The sequence below is a fragment of the Ambystoma mexicanum genome, chromosome 6p (assembly GCF_040938575.1).
Source record: "Ambystoma mexicanum isolate Mex_15411 chromosome 6p, UKY_AmexF1_1, whole genome shotgun sequence".
Taxonomy (NCBI): Eukaryota; Metazoa; Chordata; class Amphibia; order Caudata; family Ambystomatidae; genus Ambystoma; species Ambystoma mexicanum.
This window is the reverse complement of record NC_090935.1, coordinates 1,356,068,846-1,356,094,151: the sequence shown is the minus strand read 5'-3', so window position 1 is coordinate 1,356,094,151 and position 25,306 is coordinate 1,356,068,846. Positions and strand designations below refer to the sequence as shown.

At 46.3% G+C, this 25,306-nt stretch overlaps 1 protein-coding gene across 1 annotated transcript in view; it reads right to left on the bottom strand.

Annotated features, from left to right (window-relative positions):
• Window positions 1-25,306, bottom strand: part of FREM1 (FRAS1 related extracellular matrix 1) — a 1,195,879-nt gene that overhangs the window by 481,006 nt on the left and 689,567 nt on the right. The window contains exons 20-21 of the mRNA XM_069626057.1: window positions 18,202-18,427; window positions 1,061-1,205 (exon numbers count right to left, since the gene is read on the bottom strand). Coding sequence (XP_069482158.1) covers window positions 1,061-1,205; window positions 18,202-18,427 — 371 coding nt within the window. The remainder of the gene's footprint in view (window positions 1-1,060; window positions 1,206-18,201; window positions 18,428-25,306) is intronic.

Sequence of the window (25,306 nt, the reverse complement as noted above, 5' to 3'; positions counted from 1 at the left end):
GTAGAAGAGGGCTACCCCGGCCCCTCTGTTGGATGTGCGGTCACAGCGAAGCATAGTGTAGGCAGAGGGTATAGTGATAGAGAGAGAGCACGTCCATCAGCAGGATGGAGACATGTTTCAGAAATTGCGAAGAGGTCAAGCTTGTTAAGTCTAATGAGATCTCTTGGGCGACGATGGGCCTTGCACTGTGAGGTGCGCAGGAGAAGGGAGGGTGGTTGGTGAAGACGTGGCACCAGGGCTGGCAAGTGAGTCTGTAAGAGTGGTGGGCATAGGTGTAATATGAGATGATGCAGGGATGGGATGGGAGGCGGCAGGATGAGAGTGCCTGGGCAAGGGAGATGAGGTGTGGGTGTGTCAGCGTAAGCGCAAGATTCTGGTAGATTCTCTTCTGCTGCCGTCGACCATTTTGTAAACCAAACTCATCCTTACACCTCCTGGGTGCTGGACAATCACGTATGTGCTTACGCTACAGACGTTGTGAATTTGGCTACAAAATCAGGGTATTTCATGTCAACATATATTTTTGAATGTTAATATGGTGCAAAATATGTATTTTAATGCAACGAGTTTGTGCTCCCGCTCCTCCCACACACGCATATTGCTAAAGTGGGAATATTGACATGTACCTGCAACATTTGGACTTACTGGAGATGTGCTTCTCCACAATGCCTCCAACAAACTCGTAACCAGAGAGCCAGGAGATGAAGAGACTTCAAATATTTTTGAGAAGTGCCATGATCTGCCTAATCACAGGTTTCTATAAAGGGATTTGTGGATGATTCCTACCACTTCTATATTTAGGTATTATCATTACATGAATTAAGATGCCGACTCAGTATGTCCACCACCAAAGGATGATGGGTAACTTGGCAATGTCGATTTCCAAAATGTGACCACAGGGTAAAGCCGATCTCGGAAGCAAGCACTTAACACACTGAGATATCTTAGAAGATGTGGTCTTGAAGTATTCTGAGGGTCTATTTCTGTTATGTTAGGTTTATTTCTGGTGATAATTCCTTACACGGTTTCCAATAATCCCCCCTTAAAGAAAGGGTCTTACTTGATAAGAACTGGTTTCTCGTCATTAACTGGAAGGACCTTGACTAATACGGTTCGCTGGACCATGTGCTTGCCATCGGAGAGCTGGACCGTGAAGCTGTCAGCTAGGTTTTCTGAGTCATCATGCATGTACATCAAATTCATTCCTGAAAGAGTTAAAACGTCAATTGTGCAACGATGTACTTCATTAACATATCATAAATCATGACGGAGAAAGATTATAGTCATTATCAATCATTTATATTGTTTAGTTTTCTAATAGTGTGCCTACAGATATATAGTGCACGTAACAAGTCTCTATTGAGCAACCACACTTCTGTGGCCTCTGACAAGTACTGAAAAAAGTTACAGGATGGAATAGGGAGCAGAAAGAAATAGGTAATGTTCATATGAGTCAAGATTCCCTGATTAATATAGCATTGTAGACTGAGGCACGGGTCATTATGATTGGATAATGACCAGTCCCCAATTTGGGAAAGTATCATTATCAAGAGCGATAATGATTCCCACTCGCCTGGGTCTACGTGGCGTGTAGTGGTGAGGTAACAGTGTACAACACTTGTTACTGAATGGCATGTGATTTTCCTCTGTAATGTTCAAATGCCAAGAAGGCCATGAAAGGCAGGAGGGAAAAGGGTTAGAGCAGGTATGCAGACTTTAACCGTCACCAGCAATTATGTAGTAAACAATACCAATACACAACTGGCTCTATAAAGGAAGACATATCTTTGGGCACAATGTAGTTACAGTGGGAAATGCATTCTGAGTCACATGCATTGACTTAGCATTCTAACATTATTATAAAATCAAAGTATGCGTTAAAATACTCTGATTGTCCAGAAAACCTCAAGGCTCCACCATGCACCAAGGTAAAATGGCAGCCCACAGGTAAGTACCAGTTCAAGATTCCTTTGCAGGAGCTTTCTCCCATAGAGAACAATGGGATAAACCTAACAGGTCTCTGTCAGGGAGATTTGTATGCAGGCCTATGCACAACCTTCTAACCCATTGACAGAACAACAAAACCAAGCCCAAAGGAAGCCGAAGCCCTCTAAAAGTAGCAGACCTGGCAAAGTAGCCAGACTGAACTTCAGGAGGGAAGCAAGGCTGCTGGAGCAGATCAGCTAGGTCACACAATGAACCAAAGAAAACACACTCACTGGTAGACTGACAAATATACACTTGATTAAAGTAACAGAAATAACAGCTCTCAGGTTAAAATAAGTACTTTAGACACACATAACACGAGATGGAACATCCCTATTTGTATAATAACAGTACATGTCAGTTAAGACACTTCTCACCCCAATTTCTAACATGTGAGCCCCCTATCTGGGGATAGGTCCTATTCATATAGTCTAGAAGGGGGGTGCAAGAGAACCTAGACACAGTGAAAGATTGCATGTACACTCATGATCAGTACCCAAGTTATCACACAAACAGTAATCACAGTATTCCTGCCCCTCCGGCACATGGGAACATGGATGATCCAAATGCACACTACCCAGTAAACATATAGAGCTAAAGAGGAGTAAAACAGGGTTACAAGGGGCAACCTGTAAGGAAAAACCTTTGTGAGGAGGGCGCCACAGCAGTGACAGCAGCACTGGAGCAGGAAAAGGGGACCCAGCCACGGTCCGTTGCTGCTCGGGAAAAAACAAAGGCTGCGCACAGGCAGCAAACATGATTCCAGGAAGCAGCGTGGCTGCAGGAGGCTACCCAGTATATCCCCCGGCGCACAGGTTCCGACGGAGTGGCAGCAAGGCACTCAGGGGCTGCCACCTCAAGAGTTCCAGCAAGGACAGGCAGGCTTCCAGGCCATACTAGGGCTGTCGGCATAAAAGTCTGACGGGAGCAGCCAAAGAGGCCAACAAGATGTTTTTTTTCAGAAAGGCAGGGGCAAGAGACTTCCGTTGCAGGACAGGGACCAGCCAGCAGAGCAGGTAAAGCGCCATAAGGAGCCCTTTGCCTCACCAACATAGCTTGAAGGTAAGTCCAAAACAGATCTCAGCATGGTACAGGGTCACTATATATATATACCAGACGAAGCCCGAGTAGGGTGAAACGCATCGTTCTTCCTTTGCATCAAAGACTGCTGCTGTCTTCCTTGTCCATGTATTTTAACTAATAAAGGACACTTTAACTGCACGGTACGCTAAAACTGCCTGTGGATTTTTTGGAGATATTCAGCTTTCCGGCGTGTATACAGCCAGAGTGCCGATGTGACTCGGATTGGTTTCCAATCCACCTTCTTTGTTTATATATATATATATATACACACCTTCTTTGTATATATATATATATATATATATATATATATATATATATATATATATATATATATATATACACAAAGAAGGTGTATAATATAATATATTATATATTTATATATTTACATGCCCTTCTTCTTTTGTAGTGTAGGTCAAGGGATATTGAACTGGGGGGGTCACCTCTTAAATAGGAGATCTTCACAGTAGAAAGGTCCTCTTTCAGTCTTCTATCTTGGCTGCTTTGTTCAGAGTCATTTGCCTGGGATGTCAGACCCAGAGTGCTTTGGCTGCATGAAGTGGGGTGGAGATACAGGAAGTGTGGGATCCTTGAGAGATTACAACATGTTTGGGCACTTCTGTCTACTGGTACTCATCTCCTGACTATTATTTAACTCTGCCCTCTCTCCTGTTTGCACTGATTCAAATAATCACTAGTAACTACTTCCTTGGTGTGAGCTCTCATTTGTCCTGGTAGGGCTTGCCTTTGAATTGGTGGTTCCCAGCTATCCCCCAAGGGAGATTGTCTGTCCTCTGGGTAAAGTAACAAGCCTTCTTAGAGGGATCAACAGAGGTTTTCTGGGTCGGGCCCAAATGGTTGTTTTGAGTGAAAAGCAGTCTCATATACACATAAGGCCCAGTCAGTGAAATGTGTCACTTGCAATCAAGCTGACGATAACATGACACTGAATGCTTTGATCATTGTAATTGTAGATTTCCATGGGCCACCAGGTCAAACCTAGACATGCCTTACATGTATATTGTAATCTGCCACCAGGCCCTCGAAGCTGACAATTATAGAATTTGGATCAGAGCTGCCCTCAGTTAAAGACAGTCCCTGGCTGTTGGAGTTTCGGGTTCCATCAGGCTGTTGGCGGGAATGCACATTTCAATCTGTAACTGTCATGTTGGCAAACTACAAGCCAGATTCTAAGAGGTGTCAGTGGACAGGCTCTGCAGACGGACGTGTTTGCACTATACTTTCAGCAGGAATCATGATGAAAGTGATATCGGGTCAGCAGATTTCAATTCCAGAGACAGATTTACCTGCATAATAAAAAAAAATGCTCAAGCTAGTCTGCCCTCATAGATGGAATTCTGTCACATACTGCAATGGGGGAAATACATATTTCTCTTTCTTTAGGGTTGAGTATTTACAATAGTACAGTCATCAAATGTCCTATGGCAGAGAGGTTGATGGATCTAGGCAGACACGTAGGTAGATTTGGCTAGGTAGCCACATGAACCTGGAGTAACTTGAATGTGGATTAAAAGTTCCACAGATATGTTTTTTATAAAAGCAGAGGGGAGGGGAAGCAAGGGACTGTGCCTCAGCAGAGGCCCATCAGCAGCGAGATGGACATAGAGTTGGAGGAGCACAAGCTCCCTGTAAAATCAGTCTCTGGAGGATAGCTCAGGGGCAACGCGCTTGCCTTGGAAACAAGACGACACAGAGCAACATAGGCTCCACACAAGCCTGAGAAATATATTTACACTCACACATGGCCTAGCTAAGATAGCTCACCCACCCAGGCACACTCAGACATATGTGGATTGGGGAGTCTGGAAGATCCCAAACCGTTACAGCATTCACATTAAGAGGGCTCAAAAAGAAACTACATTGGCACAACAGCAATTGTGTCCATCCCTCAAGTCCCAAGAGGCCACAACAACACAAAATGGAGGGATTTTAGAACTTCTAAAATGTCCTTGTACCAAAATGGCGACATGGGGGCATTTGGTTACTAACTCACTGAAATGCTACAAACATGGTATAGTCAAAAGTGAATTAAAAAGCTGCCGCCAGTCTACTCCTCTACACATTTTCTGGGTAATATGAATTTCCCAGGGGGCAAATGCATATTTCTGATATGCTAACAGCAATATACACTTTGGAGGAGGGCTTTAATGGCTGGTAATGGCCTAGCACCTGCGTTAAGGCCCAAGCTTTGCTCAGCCCTCTAACTTGGGCCTGAGAGCCATTACCAGCTGTTAAATGCAATAATAACATCTGGCATTAATAGCCACAAAGAGGCAATTGACTTATTCTGCCTGGATTCCAGCTTGTTACCTGCAGGTACCCACAGAGCTTTACTGCAGGTGCCCAAACCACAGAGCTCTCCTTTAGTAGCCTTTGCTGGCTGCAAACGGTGGGGTTAATTTGTACTGCGAGCAGCTTGTGACGATTAGAATAATGCAGGTGCAGCCCATTAGAAATCTTTTGTAAGGGTCTGAAATTGACATCTTTCTTCCTGCAAACAGCATCAAGGAGGGTTCTGCACCAGTGTTTCAAGACGCCAATGTTTACGGTAAAGGAAGAGAGAGGCATTGCTACGGGGGTGGGTGCGTCTGGGAGGGGGGTGGGGGCTATAACCCCGGCTCTTTTGGTTGTAGCCTCGGATAGAAGCTCAGGGGCTACAGCCAAAAGGCTATAGCTAGCCCCGAGTCCCGACAGTCCCGACATTGGCATATCCCCAGATCTTGTCCAGACCTAGCAACACCCACCAATGTCTGCAAAATGTGAATGGTTTGGGGTTTAGCTGAAGCAAATTGGGCAAGACTCATTGTATTCATTGATTTTTGTGACGTTTATGGCTCTGGGTTTAGGAATCATAAAAATGATGTGTAGGATATACTTTAAAAAAAGAGTATTTAATAAAATGTGAAATGCTTCAATGATACTACAAGCTAGCAATATCATTCTAAATGGTATTACTGCAGTAGACATATTTGCCAGTTAGTTGTTGTTAGGGAGTGTTGAGTGTGTGTTTAACGCCCCTGCTCCCTCCCTGAGACGTTAGCCTTGGCTGCTCGGCCTCGTTTAACAGTAGGGAAGTCAGGTGACGTGAAGGAAGTCGTGCTGCCCGGTCGTGCACAGACTCCTCTTATGCTTGGAGGAATCTTCTTAACATATGCCTACTCTTTGAACTGCTACATGCCAATAGTTAGCCGGATTTCTCAATAAATCACATGATTTGCCAACACAAAGATGACTACTGTTTACGAGCTCACTGCTCATACGTCACGTGCCAACCGCAGTAGTCTTATCAGTTCATTCCCTTTTATAGATTCACAGAATGTGTACATTTCCTCCTCCTGGTCGGTACACTGGTCGGTACACTGGTCGGTACACGTTGACCAGCCTTTTGAAAATACCTCATAGGAATGTCTGCAAAAAGAAGCTTCCTGCCAAAATGGGTCTTTCGTTTTCATGCTCAGCCCCAAGAACAAGAAATGAGAAGGAATTGCTCCATGCTTTATGGGGAGGACTTGATGGACACTTAAAAACTACAGTACTCAACTGCTCTCACTTTGAATTACCAGTCAACTCCAAAGCGCGGCCGCTAAGGTTTGTTTTGCACCTCATCCTTTGCCAGCTTTTTTATTCTGCAAATGTTTCCACAACCTGAGATGGTGCCAGCACAGATGGCGCATTAACCCATTAAATATAAAATATAGCTTACGGTTTAGAACCAAACGCTTAAGAAAAGACCTAACATAAACGGGACCCAGGAGAAGCGCCATGCTGCTCGCTCCGACCAATCTCAGGAATCAGGGACACCTTAGCGGGCGTCACAGGTACCAGCTGCTGTGCCAGGGCATTGTCTTCGTACCCTTAGGTAAATTCCCATGGGCGTCAACAGTGCCGGCCCCAGCTCTACCAGCATGTGATTTTTGGGTGCCCTCCGCCGTGCCCCTAAACTACAAACAAATACCAGAATCCAGAGGCGCAGCGTGATTCTTGAATAGGCGCTGTCGCTGCGCCGCTGTCACTCACTGTCATGTAAAGTGTCAGTCAATTACTTTCTATTAGTGACTCACTAATAGAAAGTAGTTGACTGACATTTGTACATTGTGTGAGCTGGCGGTGATCTTTATCTGCAGCGCTCCTGTGCCACCGCACCACTTGATCGCCCCTTGAGCCGGCTCTGGATGTCAGCCTATCAAAATGAAGTGAGGTGTGGCTATGAGGGCAGGGAGACAAATTCAGTTCCCGCCTCCATCGTGCTGTGGCATTGTAGAACAAATGCAGAGTGCGGTTCAAGCCAGGCACAGATCTGTTGAGAGAAGAAACCAGTAGCAGTGCAGGCTCAGCAGCCAATCGTTCAGTTCAACTAGTAAGTGAAGTAGCACGTCAAGCTGTGCAAGCCTTGAGGTGGAAAGACTCCTCACCTGACTGCACCCCAGAGCCAACTTCCATGCTAATTCTGCTCTCCTCCCCGATGCACAGGAGGCTAGCGCAGGGGCGGCATGCTTGCCTTGGAAGCAAGACGGCATGCAGCACCACAGGTTCGATCCCTGGGTTCGTGCTTAGAAACCTCTGGGTATTAAGCATGTTATAAATAACCTATCATATCGTATCATGGCACAGAGCTTAGTTAGAATCCACCCGTAGCACAGATCAGCGGCTGTGTGTAACAGTGTGTACCACTGTAAGAAAAAGTAAGGACAGTGTTCATTACATTTAGAAGTTGGGTGGGCTAAAACCACACCCAAGATGGCCGATTGGTAGTGGGTGGTGGAGGAGGGCTACCACTGAATCAAACCATACTAGTCTGGAGCAGTGGCCCTTGCCCTCCCTCTTGTGCCCCCCATACCTAAGGCGAGCAGTGACCGTGTTCTCTGTTCGTGGTGTTATTTGTGACACTCACTGAGGCAAACGTCGGCATAAGTGCATATCACACGGCAAATACTCTCCTTTTGTCTCAAAGCTAGCAGTTATCTTGGTATGCATTCTGGCATCGGTATGAACATGAGCCACTTCTCAGGGATTCCTGCCCGGCTTCTGCACAGCGACTTCCATAGTGGGCAGAGTAGCTAGCAGCCCCTCCCATCAGAATGTTGCGCACGAAACTGCTCAAGATGGGCCATTAGTCACTGAATAGTTTTGTGCCTGCATTCTGATGGGAGGGGAGGTGCAGTGGGGTGTGGGTAGCTGGTGTGCACAAAAGCCTCTCTGCAGGAGTGCTTGTGACGTCACAGATTACCTTTCATAGGCGGCCCCCCACTTTTGTCTGTGGGCCCCTACTTTGTCTTTGGCTCCCTCTGTGTCCCTCCTAAATTCGATTCCTGGCGATGCCACTGGTCTGAAGCTCTAAAAGTTGATTGTTGCCCCTCTTATTTTGCCATCCGCTTTAATTCATATTTGCTCTCAAGAGTTGACAATTGTGCGGTATATTATGTGTTCGAATACAATGATGTTCCAGGCAGCACCAACAGGCAAATGCACAGGAAATGATGGGAAAAGGGAAAATGCAATCATATCGGCTGGGTGTGCAAAAACGGTGTGTGGGCCAGGAGGTCAGTCACAAGGGGCAAGGGCAGTCAAGGGCACGGCTCAAGTTCTGACGTCGAAATCACAAATACATTCTTACGTAAATTCACGTTTGTTGCGTGATTTCTGTGAAGACATCGAGGCAGCCTTTCCAAATGTGTTCAAAGGGCTGGGAAAGCTGAAATAATGCAAAGTCCAGCTTCATATCAATCGAGTGGTCAATCCGGTCGCCCAGCACTACAGGGGCGTACACATTAATATCCAAGGGCAGGTGGAGGAGGAAATCAATAACGTCTTGAAGCAACACGTCATATAGCCGGCGACAGGGCCCACCCCATGGGTATCACCCATTGTACCCGTGCCGAAGAAATCCCCGGAGCTGCCTAGGTCGTCAAAGCTCTGGACTGCATTATTTTGCAGGCTGGCACTCTGACATGAAATGGTCAGTCAAGCACTGTGAAAAAAGAAATTTGACAAGAGGACCCGCATACATTTCAATGATAGTAACGCCCATAGCGAATTATTACAATGGGCCTCATTCCGAGTATGGCGGTAAGGGATAGCGGCCACCGGTAACGAGACCGGTGGCGGTGATCCCTTACCGCCATACTCCGAGTTCCCTTTGCGCCCTTGCCCTTAACGCCTGCTTTGAGCAGGTGTTAAAGTCGAGGGCGCAAAGGGGCCTCCAAGCCAATAACGGTGACCGTAATGAACGGTCACCGTTATTTGCATCTTCCCCATTCCCATTGAGCCCTATGGGGGCTCATTTGGGAATGGGGAAGAGCCTTGGTGAATGGGGAATTACCGCCCCGGCAACCTTGGAATGGGGCGGTGATTCCGCCACCCACCAAGGCGCTGCCGGTCCGGGTACGGCGTCAACCAAGGCGTTAATAGCGCCATTGGTTAGCGCCGTACTCGGAATGAGGCCCAATGCCACGCAAATATGTAAAAAAAAAAAAAGTGACAAAGACAGGCCCGGGTTTCGAAATCTAAGGTGAGCCATTCTTTAAGGTACATTTTAGGTATTAACAAGCTTACTTAGTTTAAATTGATTTTATTGAGTGAATTATAAAGTGCTGAGACCCTGTCGCTTCTTCAAAAGTTTTAAAGTGTGATGGTTAATTTGAGACAGCGGCTGAATGCCAGGAAAACTCTGCCAGTACCACCTGCATGTCAAGTCTCCTGCTCTAGATGGTTTGCTTGTTGAAGGTGGGTGGAAATCTATAGGTTTTGAAACTTGTTTGATATTTGATTCAGTCTTTTTCCTGTTGAGAGAAGTGATAGTGTTTAATTAACTATGGCATTGCACCATTGCATCAGCAGGCTGGCAGCCTCAAATCAGATGGCCCATTGTAGGTGCCAGGTTCCGTTCCCAGAAACAAAGGAGAATATGGGTTCTGTTTACACAATATCTGATTGGTTGGCACCTGAAAAGGATATGCTTATTGTGCAACTTAAACTTTTCATCACATCATGCATAGTAACATGCTGGACTTCTCTGTCAAAATATACCTAAAAGCAGGAGATCTTAACCTTAGTGCGATTCTATCTTCTTGAAAGTCCTGCTAACAATACTCTCTCTGAAATGTGGGATTTGTAGTAAGGTTGCATTTGGGAAAGGGAAAATGGGGCTACAATAATCTTTCCACTTGACATTTTTCTGTCAGGATTTCTTACAATTAATACATTGGCCCTCATTACGACCCTGGCATTAACCAATGGTGCTATTAGCGCCATGGTTAACGCCGGTAATGGGGAATTACCGCCCCATTCCAAGGTTGGCAGTGTGGTAATTCCCCATGTACCATTGGCCCTTCCCCATTCCCATTTTTGCCCCGTAGGGCTCAATGGGAATGGGGAAGGCGGTAATTACGGTACCGCAAAATGTGGTACCGTAATCACCTTCAAGGTCCTTACCTTAACGGCTGGTCGGGACCCACAAAGGGACCTCGTAATCAGGCGTTAAGGGATTACCGGTACCGGTACCCTTACCGGTACCGGTAATCCCTTAGCGCCAGGGTCGTAATGAGGGCCATTGTCAGGGTGGTTTTCTTGTGTGATTTGTGCACTATTCAAGCCCCCACTGAAAAGCAGTGTGTTATAGCTTTTTTTTTTTAAAACAACTTTATTTAAGTCTGGTTGCAGCGGGTTACATTAATAGCTTTAATCCAGTGGTAGTATTCTCACTCTATCCCCATAATTTCCCCTCCTCCCACTCCCACTCTTCGTCGGCGCAGATTCTTGTTCCCCTTCTTCCAGGTCTCTTCTGTCTGTCACTAAGTTCGTAGGGTGAGTCTCGCCTGCTGTGGCTGGAAGGTCAGGCCTGGGAAGGTCAGGGCTGGGAAGGTCTTGTGATATTCCGGGACCGGGTGCCAGCAATCTGTGAAGCGGTGTAATGTCCCTTCTTTGGCTGCGGTGACCTTCTCAGCTGCTAGGATGTCCCAGATCTTAACCCACCACAGGGGGAGAAGGGGGCCTTCCCTAGATTTCCATCTGCGGGCGAGCAAGATCTTAGCCGCTAGCTGGAGCTGGGTAATCAGTTTTGCCGTCGGGCCCGCTCTTGGGTAGCAGTCCGGATGCGGGGTGCCCAGGAGGACCACTTCTGGCAATAGTGGGAGTCTGCAGTGGTGTTATAGCTTTTTTAAGCCAAATACTACCAATTGCTGCTGGGAAGGTGCGTGGTGAAGTGCCTATATTTCAGAGTGGCTTCAAATTCCAACCTTACCATGTAATCAAAGGTTAAATCCCCTCTGATGCATTCTACTATTGTTTTCTTTTACATGTTTTTGGGGGAACGATTCCTATGGGGAGACCTATACTTTTAGCATTATCAAAGGTAATATTAAATATGTTAACATTGCACACCGCAAACTTAATTAACTTCAGTTTAGTTTTGTTTATTTATTTCTATAGCGCATTTAACCCTCAGGTATCAAGGCGCTTTAAATTGGTTACAGAGTTACAGATACAAGTCAAATCACAAGTCATTGATTAAAAAAGAAAAAAAAACATACAAAATGTACAAAACTGAGCCAGTACAAACACAAGTCATCTCGCAGCATAGTTAAGAATCCATCCAAAATTTACAAAATTTACAAAATGTACAATTACTGCAAGTAATCTAGCAGCTGGTTTATGCTATAATCTAGGTCTGGGGAGCAGGTGGAAAGCAAAGGTACAGTGGAGCCAGTCATACAATTTCATTACTAATATTCCTGGCCAAAAAGCCATGTTTTCACCCTAGATCTAAAGGTCCAGAATGAGGGTTCGGCTCTGATGGCAGTGGGGAGGGAGTTCCAGCACTTGGCTGCTAACACTGGGAAGCTTGCGCCCCCTGCTGTTTTTAGATCATACACTTGGGTATACTGAGGCAGTGTAGGTATGATGATCTAATGGGTCTGGTAGAGGAGTGTCTTGAAAATTTGTCAGTTAAGTATCGGGGAGCTGTATTGGCCAGGCATTTGTGCGTGATGACGAGTCTACGTAGTTTAATTCTGTCCCCTACTGGTAGCCAGAGTGAGTCCTGTCTGAGGGATGAGATGGGACTGGAGCGTGGTTAGGGGTTTTCATAAAAGGTATCTGTTTTATAACTAGAACCAGTCTGTGTTCATTGTGTAGTTGCACTGGCTCGAACCAAGGTTTTTCTTAAATGGTCAAGCATGCTAAGGCAAAGCACTCCAAGCTCACGCTATCCGAGAGGCGCACAGTTAGGGGGCCATCATGTAAAAACATACGCAAAAGGATTCATGTGGGCTGATTAAGAAGAACATGAGCAAGGTCAAAGGAAAGGGCCACCACATTTAAAGGTAGCCAATCGGCGCGAGAGGGACACGTTAGTGCTCAAGGATTTCCATCATGAAGAAGGCTGGAAGGAAGAAGGAGGCCTGCGGAGAGTACACACCGGCAGAGTGGGGAATGCACACTGGAACCCACCTGCATTCACGAGAGGATAGAGAGGGTGCAAGCAGTGCCAGCCCCAGGTCTGCCAGTGCCCTGTGCGAGATTTGTGCAACCCCAAACCCTGTCCTGCCCACCAAAAATGCAGAACGTCAGAGGCGCCCCCTGCTGTTCTTGTAAAGTGTGTTTAAGGGCACTTTGCCGCCAGCTCAGTGTCATGTAAATAGCGTCTATTTTTGAATCACGATGTAAAAAATAGGCGCCGTTTACATGACACTAAGCTGGAGGCAGTGAAAGCACCCAGTGGGTGCACATATATGGCATAAAGGTGAGCAGCAGCCATGGGATGCCCTGAGCCAGAAGAGTGGGAATATAAGAGGCAGAAGAAGGCATCAGCAATGAGCATGAAGCACAAACACAACGAGGAAGTGGGGTAAGGAGCAAAGGAGGTCTTGAGGGACAGAACGGGAGGTAAAAGAATGCAAGCTGGGTGCTAACAGCTGAGAGGGCAATTCAAGCATAAAGCTAACAGCATTCCAGGGAGCGTGGAAGGGCGGAGGAAGTGCATGGGTGTGTCATCTGCCTAACATCTAATGGGAGGAACAGAGCTGCTGCCACTGGCAAATGGCAAGGAAAGTTATAGACATTTGGTCACAGGATTCAGGGATGGATATATAGGGGAGAAGACCTGCTAGCAGATGCTTTGTAGGAATCAGGGATAGAGATGCAGGGGAGAAGACCCACTAGCGGATGCTTTGTAAGGATCAGGGATGGAGATGCAGGGTGGAAGACCCGCTATCAGATGCTTTGTAGGAATCAGGGGTGGAGATAGAGGGGAGAAGACCTGCTAGCAGATGCTTTGTAGGATTCTGGGATGGAGATGCAGGGAAGAAGACCCGCTAGCGGCTTCTTTGTAGGATTCAGCGATGGAGATAAAGGGGAGAAGACCCGCTTGCGGATGTTTTGTAGGAATCAGTGGTGGAGATAGAGGGGAGAAGACCCGCTAGCGGATGCTTTGTATGATTTAGGGATGGAGATGCAGGGGAGAAGACAAGCTAGCAGATGCTTCACAGGAATCAGGGATGGAGATGCAGGGCAGAAGACCAGCTAGCGGCTGCTGTGTAGGATTCCGGGATGGAGATACAGGAGAGAAGACCCACTAGCGGATGCTTCGCAGGATTCAGGGATGGAGATGCAGGGGAGAAGACCCGCTAGCAGACGCATCGCAGGAATCAGGGGTGGAGATGTAGGGGTGAAGACCAACTAGCAGATGCTTCGCAGGAATCAGGGATGGAGATGGAGGGGAGAAGACCCGCTAGCGGATGCTTTGCAGGAATCAGGGATGGAGATGGAGGGGAGAAGACCCGCTAGCGGATGCTTTGTAGGAATCAGGGGTGGAGATAGAGGGGAGAAGACCCACTAGTGGATGCTTTGTAGGAATCAGGGGTGGAGATAGAGGGGAGAAGACCCGCTAGCGGGTGCTTCGCAGGAATCAGGGATGGAGATGCAGGGGAGAACACCCGCTAGCGGATGCTTTGTATGATTCAGGGATGGAGATGCAGGGGGGAAGACAAGCTAGCAGATGCTTCGCAGGAGTCAGGGATGGAGATGCAGGGCAAAAGACCAGCTAGCTGCTGCTGTGTAGGATTCAGGGATGAAGATACAGGGGAGAAGACCCACTAGCGGATGCTTCGCAGGATTCAGGGATGGAGATGCAGGGGAGAAGACCCGCTAACAGACGCATCGCAGGAATCAGGGGTGGAGATGTAGGGGTGAAGACCAACTAGCAGATGCTTCGCAGGAATCAGGGATGGAGATAGAGGGGAGAAGACCCGCTAGCGGATGCTTTGCAGGAATCAGGGATGGAGATAGAGGGGAGAAGACCCGCTAGCGGATGCTTTGTCGGAATCAGGGATGGAGATAGAGGGGAGAAGACCCACTAGTGGATGCTTTGTAGGAATCAGGGGTGGAGATAGAGGGGAGAAGACCCGCTAGCGGATGCTTTGTCGGAATCAGGGATGGAGACAGAGGGGAGAAGACCCACTAGTGGATGCTTTGTAGGAATCAGGGGTGGAGATAGAGGGGAGAAGACACGCTAGCGGATGCTTTGTAGGAATCAGGGGTGGAGATAGAGGGGAGAAAACCCGCTAGCGGGTGCTTTGTAGGATTCAGGGATGGAAATGCAGGGGAGAAGACCAGCTAGTGGATGCTTTGCAGGAATCAGGGATGGAGATGCAGGGGAGAACACCCGCTAGCAGCTGCTTTGTAGGATTTAGGGATGGAGATAAAGGGGAGTAGACCGCTAGCGGATGCTTTGTAGGAATCATTGATGCAGACGCAGGGGAGTAGACCTGCTAGCGGGTGCTTTGTAGGAATCAAGGGTGGAGATAGAGGGAAGAAGACCTGCTAGCAGATGCTTCGCAGGATTTAGGGATGGAGATAGAGGGGAGAAGAAATGCTAGCGGATGCTTTGTAGGATTCAGAGGTGGATATGCAGGGGAAAAGACCCACTATCAGATGCTTTGTATGATTCAGGGATGCAGATGCAGGGGAGAAGAACCGCTAGCGGCTGCTTTGTGGGAATCAGGGATGGAGATAAAGGGGAGTAGACCTGCTAGCGGATGCTTTGTAGGATTATGGGGTGGAGATGCAGGGGAGAAGATCTGCTAGCGGATGCTTTGTAGGATTCTGGGGTGGAGATGCATTAGAGAAGACCCGCTATCAGATTCTTTGTAGGAATCAGGGATGGAGATAAAGGCGAGAGAACCCACTAGCAGATGCTTTGTAGGATTTAGGGATGGAGATAAAGGGGAGAGGACCCGCTAGCAGATGCTTCGCAGGAATCAGGGATGGATATGCAGGGGAGAAGACCCTCTAGCAGCTGCTTTGTAGGATTTAGGGATGGAGATAAATTGGAGTAGACCGCTAGCGGATGCTTTGTAGGAATCAGTGATGCAAATGCAGAGGAGTAGACCCGCTCGCGGGTGCTTTGTAGGACTCAGGGATGGAGATCAAGAGGAGAAGACCCGCTAGCAGATACTTTGTAGGATTCAGGGATGGAGATGCAGGGGAAAAGACTCACTATCAGATGCTTTGTAGGATTCAGGGATGGAAATGCAGGGGAGAAGACCATCTAGTGGATGCTTCGCAGGAATCAGGGATGGAGATGCAGGGGAGAAGACCAGCTAGCAGCTGCTTTGTAGGATTCAGGGATGGAGATAAAGGGGAGTAGACTGCTAGCGGATGCTTTGTAGGAATCAGTGATGCAGATGTAGTGGAGTAGACCCGCTAGCGGGTGCTATGTAGGAATCAAGGGTGGAGATAGAAGGAAGAAGACCCGCTAGCAGATGCTTTGTAGGATTTAGGGATGAGATAGAGGGGAGAAGAAATGCTAGAAGATGCTTTGTAGAATTTAGGGATGGAGATGCAGGGGAAAAGACCCGCTATCAGATGCTTTGTAGGATTCAGAGATGCAGATGCAGGGGAGAAGACCCGCTAGCGGATGCTTTGTAAGATTCAGGGATGGAGATGCAGGGGAAAAGACCCACTAGCAGATGCTTTGTAGGATTCAGGGATGGAGATGCAGGGGAGTAGACCCGATAGCAGATGCTTTGTAGGAATCAAGGGTGGTGATCAAGAGGAGAAGACCCGCTAGCAGATGCTTTGTAGGAATCAGGGGTGGAGATAGAGGAGAGAAGACCCGCTAGCGGCTGCTTTGTAGGATTCAGGGATGGAGATAAATGGGAGAAGACTCGCTAGCGGATGCTTTGTAGGAATGAGGGATGCAGATAGAGGGGAGAAGAAATGCTAGCAGATGCTTTGTAGGATTTAGGGATGGAGATAGGGGGTCAAAGACCCTCTATCAGATGCTTTGTAGGATTCAGAGATGCCGATGCAGGGGAGAAGATCTGCTAGCGGATGCTTTGTAGGATTCAGGGATGGAGATGCAGGGGAAAAGACCCACTAGTGGATGCTTTGTAGGACTCAGGGATGGAGATCAAGAGGAGAAGACCCGCTAGCAGATGCTTTGTAGGATTCAGGGATGGAGATAAAGGGGCGAAGACCCGCTAGCAGATGCTTTGTAGGAATCAGGGATGCAGGGGGGAAACCCGCTAGCGGATGCTTTGTAGGAATCAAGGGTGGAGAGGAGAGAAGACCCACTAGTGGATGCTTTGTAGGATTCAGGGATGGAGATAGAGGGGAGAAGAAATGCTAGCAGATGTTTTGAAGGAATCCGGGATGGAGATGCAGGAGAGAAGATCCGCTGGTGGATGATTTGTACGATTCAGGGATGGAGATGCAGAGGAGAAGACCCGCTAGAGGATGCTTTGTAGGATTTAGCGATGGAGATAGAGGCGAGAAGAAATGCTAGCTGTTTTATAGGATTCAGGGGTGGAGATACAGGTTAGAAGACCCACTAGCAGGTGCTTTGTAGGGCTCAGGGATGGAGATGCAGGTGAGAAGGCCCACTAGCGGATGCTTTGTAGGATTTAGGGGTGGAGATAGGAGGCAGAAGAGCACTAGCGGATGCTTTGGCAGTCATGAAAAAAGATGTTAGAAGGGGAGATATAATGACAGTGGCCAGGGGATATGAACAAGAAGGGTTTAGGAATCTGTGTGCAAGAAGTTCCTGTTTTAGCACCACAAAGGTCTTTATCACTGCATTTAATTACTTTCTAGTGTGTTCCTGAGATGCGGGTGGTCTTAGGTAAAGGGTTAGTAAAGGATGGAGAGCTCCTGATGAAATCGCACAACTAGAAACATGACAGTGATGGGTCTTGAAAGTACGTTTTGAGATGTGCAAGCTCTGGGGCCCACACACTTAAAACACTGCTCATCTCTGTCCTTTCCCTCTTTTGAGATGATCATTTCCATGCATTTTCTTAGAAGTATATTCTGTATAAAGGATTCTGTGAATTGCTCCTGTGTGAGCAATAGATTCTGTCTGAAAGTGAGACACAGGAGACTGGCTCTGAGATCCTATTGTCTTTCATGGAAAAGGCCTCGGCATCACGTCAGCCAAGAACATCCATCCAAGGATATCCATTGACTTGGGACAACTTGAGATGCATGCCCTTCAAGGACTCATGAGAACAGTGAGACATCCCGAGTCCTCTTAAGGCTTCTCCTATAAGGTTGCTCCAATGCGTTCAGTCTTTAAGCTATTGGCTATGTCCTTTAACTCTTGGATAAAAAGTAAATACTGCCAGGGACTGGATAATTCAACGAACTGGTATGGCTTCCGAAGGTCTTTAATAACTGCACCCACATTGGAAATGAAACCCACGATGGTGGTGTTTGCACGGCCTCATCACAGTGAGGCCTATTCTGTGGATATCTCAAGGTTTCTGGTAGACTTTGCTCAGCTTCTAGTGTCCAGGAATCCCTGAGATTAAAAACACCCATCGAAATGTCAACCGATACAGCGCGCATTTACCTCACCATACTGTATATAGCAAGCCTTGGCCTTATTGCAAAGGTATTGCATGCCCGAAGGATGCTCTTGCTTCTGGATTATGCCAGAAAGAGGGCGCTCCTGCTGTCTTTATAATACAGACCAGGATTGCTTATGCACATGGGTGCAGAGATTATATAGGTTCACAACATACAAATGAATCAAAAAACATAGGCATGCATCAGTCTTGCAGACTTCTTTGCATAGTCATTTACCACGGCAACATGTGCATGATGTGCACTACACACCATTTTTCAGATGCTCCAGAGAGAAGTCGTGCAGCGGTACTCCGGGGCTTTGATGACTGCTGACTAATCGCTTGTACCGGGTGACATCGTTTCCATACACTCCATCCATTATTAACCCGTGCCGGGGCGGGTCGGAGATTGTAAACATCAAGGGATTCTGAGGGATATCCAGGTCGACTGCATTGATTATCGAGGCATCAAGTTCCTTCATCTGGCCCTCTAGCACCTGGTAAAGCAGAGCAAAAGGAGAATCATAAATCCTATCTTGGAAAGGTCTATAGGTGGTATTTTGAAAATATGTTATGCATTAAAATTCAAAAGGACTTAAAGGTCATGTTTTGCTTAATACAAACTAAAAACGGTTGCTTACTAAAGATATTTAGTTCACAACTATTTTAGAACATGCTAGTAAACCTTTTGGGGGCTGACGTTGTTTCTCTTTGCAATTTGCATAGTTGCCAACATGATCCATTCCAACCTGTAGGCGGTATCCAGTCCAGGTTTTTTCTTTGAATTCCACGACTTGTAGTCTGAGCTTTATAATGGGAAAAGCAGAACTACAAGTCTCAGAATGCAAAGAAAAAACATGGACTGGATAAGTACCTACAGATTGGAATGGATCATGTTGGCAACTATGACTTTGCATAAATCCTAGCATCATATTATGAAAAAGGCACCTTTGTCATACAGCAAAAGATTCTGAAATAGCACCTTTCAAAATCACCACCCTGCAGCCAGGGAGAGAATAGGCATGGAGCCACTGGGCAGCAGAGAGAGTCTGCCTGTAATGTGACACTTTAACCTCTAGAGGCACTATCAGTAGGATGATCGCACAGAGATCCTGGAATGCATAAGAGACTGCAGATGTGATCAGGAGACATTAAGCTAGGATCTTCTATGAAAGAACATATATTAGCATTCTGAGCTGTAGTGGTAATGGCCACTCCAAGATGCCCTTTGTGCACTCTTTACCCTGTATGGGCAACAACACAATAATGGGAGTATTCCTGTAAGTAAATGGATGCCATCCTTTACAAAGCACTGCAGAGTGTGAAATGTGTCGAGTATTTGTGATTTCCCCTAACTGCCACACATGTTTTAAATAACCTTTGAATTAGTTAGATGTTTTTTTAAGTTGCTTATGTCCCCCAGTGCCTCCCATCTCTGTGGATCTGTATTTTTGCTTTGTGTATTTGGCCTGTAGCTGCATAGTGGTCCATCTATGAAAGGGAGGACTTTGCAGTGACCTCACTCTAAGACGCAGTGCTTTAGGGAAAGGCAGGTCCTTACTAATGGGCAGCTGGATGTGCTTGGTGCATGAGGTTGTAACAGAAGCATGGTGCTCAGGGGAGTGAGAAATGTCTTTTTTCGCAACTCACTAATCAATGTCGTAAGCAAAGCCAACCCAACACTTTTCCCTTCTAACTTGTATTGCCTTTTGTGGAAACCTTCCTTAAGAACACAACAAGGAGACATTGTGGGTACATTGCAAGTGTGGGTTTCACACATAGTGTCTGACAGACCGCTGGGACCAATGTCTGTGTGTAAGGGGTTTTCTATACTGCAAAACTAGCTGGGAAGTAACATAACATATGTGATAGCAGAATGGGGGCATACAGTATGTCTTAAGGGGGTTGAGCAGTTTAGGGTAGGTTTTCTAAAGTCCAACTAAGGGCTTAAGAAAACCATATCTGAGGCAGTTACATAACTCCACTCTTAATATAAGGCTGTAGCAGCTGAGAACATTTGGTAGCATAGACAGAGCAGCCAGGCTTAGGAGGGAGAGAGAGCTGTACCTTGGTACAAATAAATTGTGGCATGCATATGGTCCAAAGAAACACTGAAAGAAATGCATTGTAAAAATAAAGGGCTCGTTTAAATACAAGTAGGCCAAGATCAATCTTGGGAAAGGTAGAAACGATCACATATCATATAAACACAATTATAAAAACCAACTCAATACTTATGGTATACAAACCAAAGCATAACCTTATTTAGATTACAATAAGCAGCCAAGGGAAGTCAAACCTATAACACATTCGGAATGGCATTAGGCTATTCTTGGGGAGTAAAACCAGGTTAGGTATACTTTCAGAATACAATAAGTAATTCAAGGGCAGTAGACCCTATTTGTCCCAATATACAGTCTTATTCCGTTATGGGCACACTTAACTAGACCTACACTGTTACAAGTATATCTTGCAACCTATGTACCTCTCATCTATCAAGAAGGGATACAGTTACACAAATGTTACATTTAAGAACCCTTTTCAAAGGGAATAAGTTAACTTGTATACTATCTAGAGGGTCCTTGAGCTACTCAAGGTTAAGTATGAACACAGTAAACTATTTTACAAGTGCACTAAAGCGATTCACGGAAAGCATAACCCAATATTATAGTTTTAGAAGAGCAACAGCTATTCAAGGTGAGTATAATCTATTGCCATTTACACTTATTACACTATTACTAAACAGACAGTTTAACCAATAATACATTTCAGAAGTGTTTTATACAATTCTAAGGTAAGTAGGAACGGTATAACTATTTTAGAAGTGCTCTATAGCAGACCAGGGATATCAAAACCCAATGGTACACTTTAAGAAGAACACAGTTATTCAAGGTATGTAAACCCTATTGGTAAGCTTTTACACTCATGCAGTCAGTTAAGAATAATAAAACAGTACCAACCCAATTACTTTCAAGAAGAGTGAACACTATTTCAGAGTAAGTAAAACAACTCATATACTTTTTAAAGGAGCAACCAGCAACTTAAAGGTAAGTATAAAAGTCAGTACACTTTGTAACTTATTCTATTACAGAGATACAGTTACCACACCAACTCCTTTAGCAGGTAAGTACTTTTCACACATGTTATATTTTCAAGACAGAAGCCTTATCTTTTAAAGTCCTTCTCTAGTCTATAGCACAAGTTTTCTTAGAGGCAGAAGAGAGACCCTAGTGGTCTAGGAGCAAGCTGTAGGCAGGTCAGGATGGGGTTCCGTTGCAGGAAAGTCAGAGTTCCAGGTGATATCTGTTCAGAAGTATTCATTTTAACGTTAGTTGAAAGTGTTCTGTGACTTCACAGAAGGTTCCCTATATGCGTATAGGCAAACTCCAAAACACTGGAATCACCCACTCAGCCTCGTAGGATTCACACAAGACTTAAGGTAAGTATTACCCAAGCCAATCCAGTACCTCAGCAGAAAAGAAGAGCTTCTGGGTGAATGTCTTCAGGATGCAGCAGCACAGGATCTGGTATTGGGGTTCTTGGTTTGGCGACTGAAGAAATGGACACTGAAGGAAAACTAGCTGCAGTCATTGATGGGGAGGCTTTCAACAAAGGATTATTTACAGCTTCTCGTGGCTCTGTGGATTTGATGCCCTTTTACAGGTGCCTGATGAAGAATGAATATTGCCGGTCGGATTCTCTTCACTCCATCAGTCCTGTACTCTGGTGAGGGAACTTCAGGGATACAAATCATGTCACTGGGGTTTTGGCCAAAATGACCGCACCAAAAGTTCAGACCCTTCAAAAAGTCTGAAAATGCATACCACCAAAGGTTCGAACACCAAAAGTTCGAACCTTTGGCGGTATGCATTTTAGGTAGGTAAAAAATAAAAAGACTGTGGGGGCTGCAGAGGTGTCCCCCGCAACCCCCGCTCACCATACTTGGTAGTATGGTGAGCGGGGGTTGCGGGGGACACCCCTGCAGCTCACCGACCAAAAGTTACAAAAAAGAAAAGAAAAGGACCCTGCGGCGCTCGTTCCCGATCATGGAAGTGAAAGGGAACCAGCGTCGCAGGGACACAGCGCCTCGGAAAGAACGGTAAGTAGGGGGGTCGGGGTGTGTTGGGGGTTTGAGTGGGGGTGTGTTTGGGGTGTGGGTGGGGGTGTGTGTTTGTATGGATTTGGTGTTTTTTTTAATGGATGTCCGCATGGGAAATGTACGAACAATTTTGTTGTGCGTACATTTCCAATGCAGACTTTTTGTATGCAGTGATTTCCGTCGCAGGAAAATCACATAGATTCATCTCTGGAGGTCCAACAGGAGTCCACCAAAGTTTCAGACGAAATCGGACATCGAAAGATGATGCACCGCCCTCTAGCTCGAAGTCCCTAGCTGTTGGTGGGTTGCAGCCCAGCAAAGTCACAGCATGTTAAAGGAAGGGTCAAAATGCAGGTCTTCTTGAGTCTGTTGGATTTCACCAGCCTCTTGTAGGAGTCATCAGTTTCGGGATCCCCGGGTTGCTTGGAACAAAGGGTTTCATCAGGCTCCGGTGGCTCTCCGGTCACTGGAAATGGTTACAGCCATCATTTCTTCATCTTCGTCTTCAGATTTGGTTACAGTGGTTGACTTTTTTAAGGAGCGATAGGGGCTCTATAGTAGTCACCCCAATTACCAGCAGAGAGACACTCAGGCCCATCAAAAACTCCCTACCGCAAGAATGGAAGACTCAGCCATGGGGCAAAGTTTACTGTTGTTATTATCTAACAAAATGACAAGGATCACACTAGAAAAACATGAACTCTCCAGGGTTCTCATTTTCTGAGCATGTGTCACCCGGTTTTACCCAGGTGTGATGTTACAAAACCAAGTTCCATCCCCGAAACCTATAGGGCGTTCCCATTGGTCAGTTTAGGCAAACTATCTATGTACCCTATAAGGGTTAATTCTACTAGTGCATACCCATATATGGTAGCTGCTCCTGGGACCACCTCTACATTTTTCAATCTACAATGTTGCAGGGTCGCAGGTTGATCATTGGCTCCTGCAACCTATTATATCTTCATGTGAAAGGTGACTCTGGATTGGGCAGAATGGATCCTCTAAGCCCTGGGACCCTGGACGGTTATCAGGCTGAGTGTACCTTCCCAAGGCCATGAGAATGAACATGGAGGGCCTGTGTGTTCCCTAATGTTCCCATTTCTGATCACCTAAGCTTGGGAGAGTGCATTCAGTTGGCAGTCCGTGAGCAACACTTTCCACCTTTGATTTAGTGGGAACAATTTCTCTCCATCTACCTTGATTTAATGGTCTGTGTCTTGCTTTGCTAGGTCATGTGTGTTGAGACCACGAAATGGAGCTCTCTTGCCTGTAATTATGAGGATTTTGGCCTGACTTTCTTGTAGGTGGCTTATCGTCTTGGTAACCAGGAACTTTCTGTCTCCATTCGTGAAGGCACATCCCTTATTCGCACGTCCCAAATAATTGCAATAATAAGAAGAAGAGGAATGCACCCCTACAGGGAATGAGACCAAGAGATAATTTTGCAAGGATAACAAAGTTTTATATAATATAGAAAAATGCCAGCAAATAACTGCTGCCCGAGAGCCCTCTGCCAAAAATTACACGGGCAGCACATTATAAAAGACAACTGCGTCAGCGATGACAATTTTAGACAGTGATAGTTGCGAAGTTGCTGGTTGGTGGGGAACGTATATATGCGCCTGCTCCATAGGAGATGCCAGGCACCTATTGGCCGTTGTTCCCCGAGTCCATCTGGTAGCACGTGGGTCAGCTGGGCTCATCGCTGCGATGAAGGTCAGTTCAAGCTGGTGTTACATTTCTAACTATCTAAGCTAAACAACAGGAATTGAGTAGTGGCGAATACCTGGACATCACATTTAAGGTGGTTCTTTGTAAACAGGGGATTATATATTGGCACGCCGACCTCTACATTCAGGGCTTCATTGATACCGCACCTCCTGCACTCTGTATCTCTCCTGGGGGCTCAATTTACTGCCTATCTTTCTGGTGCCTCATGATACGAACAGACATGTGTTGTTATTTGAGAGAATATATTGCCACCCAAGATTAGGCCTAGGATGGGTGTTCTGGAATGGTCACAGCAAAGGGGGTTAGATACTTATCATGAAAGGAATGGCGAGGTTGGGGCGGGTGAGCTCTGGCCTGGCGGGTTGATGGGGCACTGGCAGTTTCGTGGAGATGTATGGGCATCTGTGCTACAGCCTGTCCCTGTCCCATGCTCTTCACCGAGCACATTATGTCCAAGAATGATACTAGAGAATTGTAACATTGAAAGGACAGTGAACGTATGTACTTCCATGAGAACAAGGCTTGTGCGGAGCTTGTCTAATGTGTGAATGGCTAGGTCCCTCTGCGAGAGAGGCAGTTGGTGCGAGTGCCGCAGCCTCGTAGAGTGATAGCTTTCGGGCCCAGTAGAAAGATGGCGTTTAGGCCTGGCACAAAATGGAGTCCTAAGGACGAGGCATGGGTGGTGTTATTAGCCTATTTCATTATGTTACAGGGCTCTTATCCGTACAGAGTAGGAGGGGGCTTCTTCCCGCATGGCTGTGATGATGTTTTATTCTATTTGGCAAAACTTAGGGGGTGGGATAGGACCATATCCTTCCCAACATTCGTCCTTGGTTGGGTGCATCGTTTCTGCTTGCCTCTGGCTGCAGCAATCAAGTCAGCCCTTCTATGTACACAAAGCCTGTCTCCCATTCCTCATTAATTTCTGTGTACCTATAGCTTCCATATTTGTCCTTATGCCTTTTCCATGTTAGTGGCAGTCGAGCATGTGTAAGCTTGGTATACGTATACTTTGGTGTCTTGAGGTTCAGCTTTAACAAATAATGTGGATATATAATGAGATGTGTATATATGTCTGTCATCTACCTGCGTGAGTCATAAGCATGTGTTTTATGTCTATATGCAATAAACTAATGCATGTTCGTGTAACTTTGTGAATGGATGGCTATGTACTTCATGTCCAATTGCAGCTACGTCGGGATATCAGTGAGGATGTCCTTGATTTCCTGATTTGCAGTCAGTCGACTTGTTTGATTGATGGCATCTCCATCTTCTCCAGATCATCGACTGGGTATGGCCTGAATGGCTGTCTGAGAGAGTAACATTTCTCACATTTGCGATACATTGATGATGGCGGTGAAGGGCCTAAGAGTGAGGGGCATATGGCATGTCTCTGTCTTAGGGCTGAGAGTCGTGTGGGGGTCACAAGGGCCATAACTGGACCTCCGTCTTGAACTTGTTAGCAGATTCCAGGATCTGAGTATTTATCAGGAACTACAGCACAACTTCTGCAAACTCTCCCTGCAGTTTACAGGAAGGAGAGGTC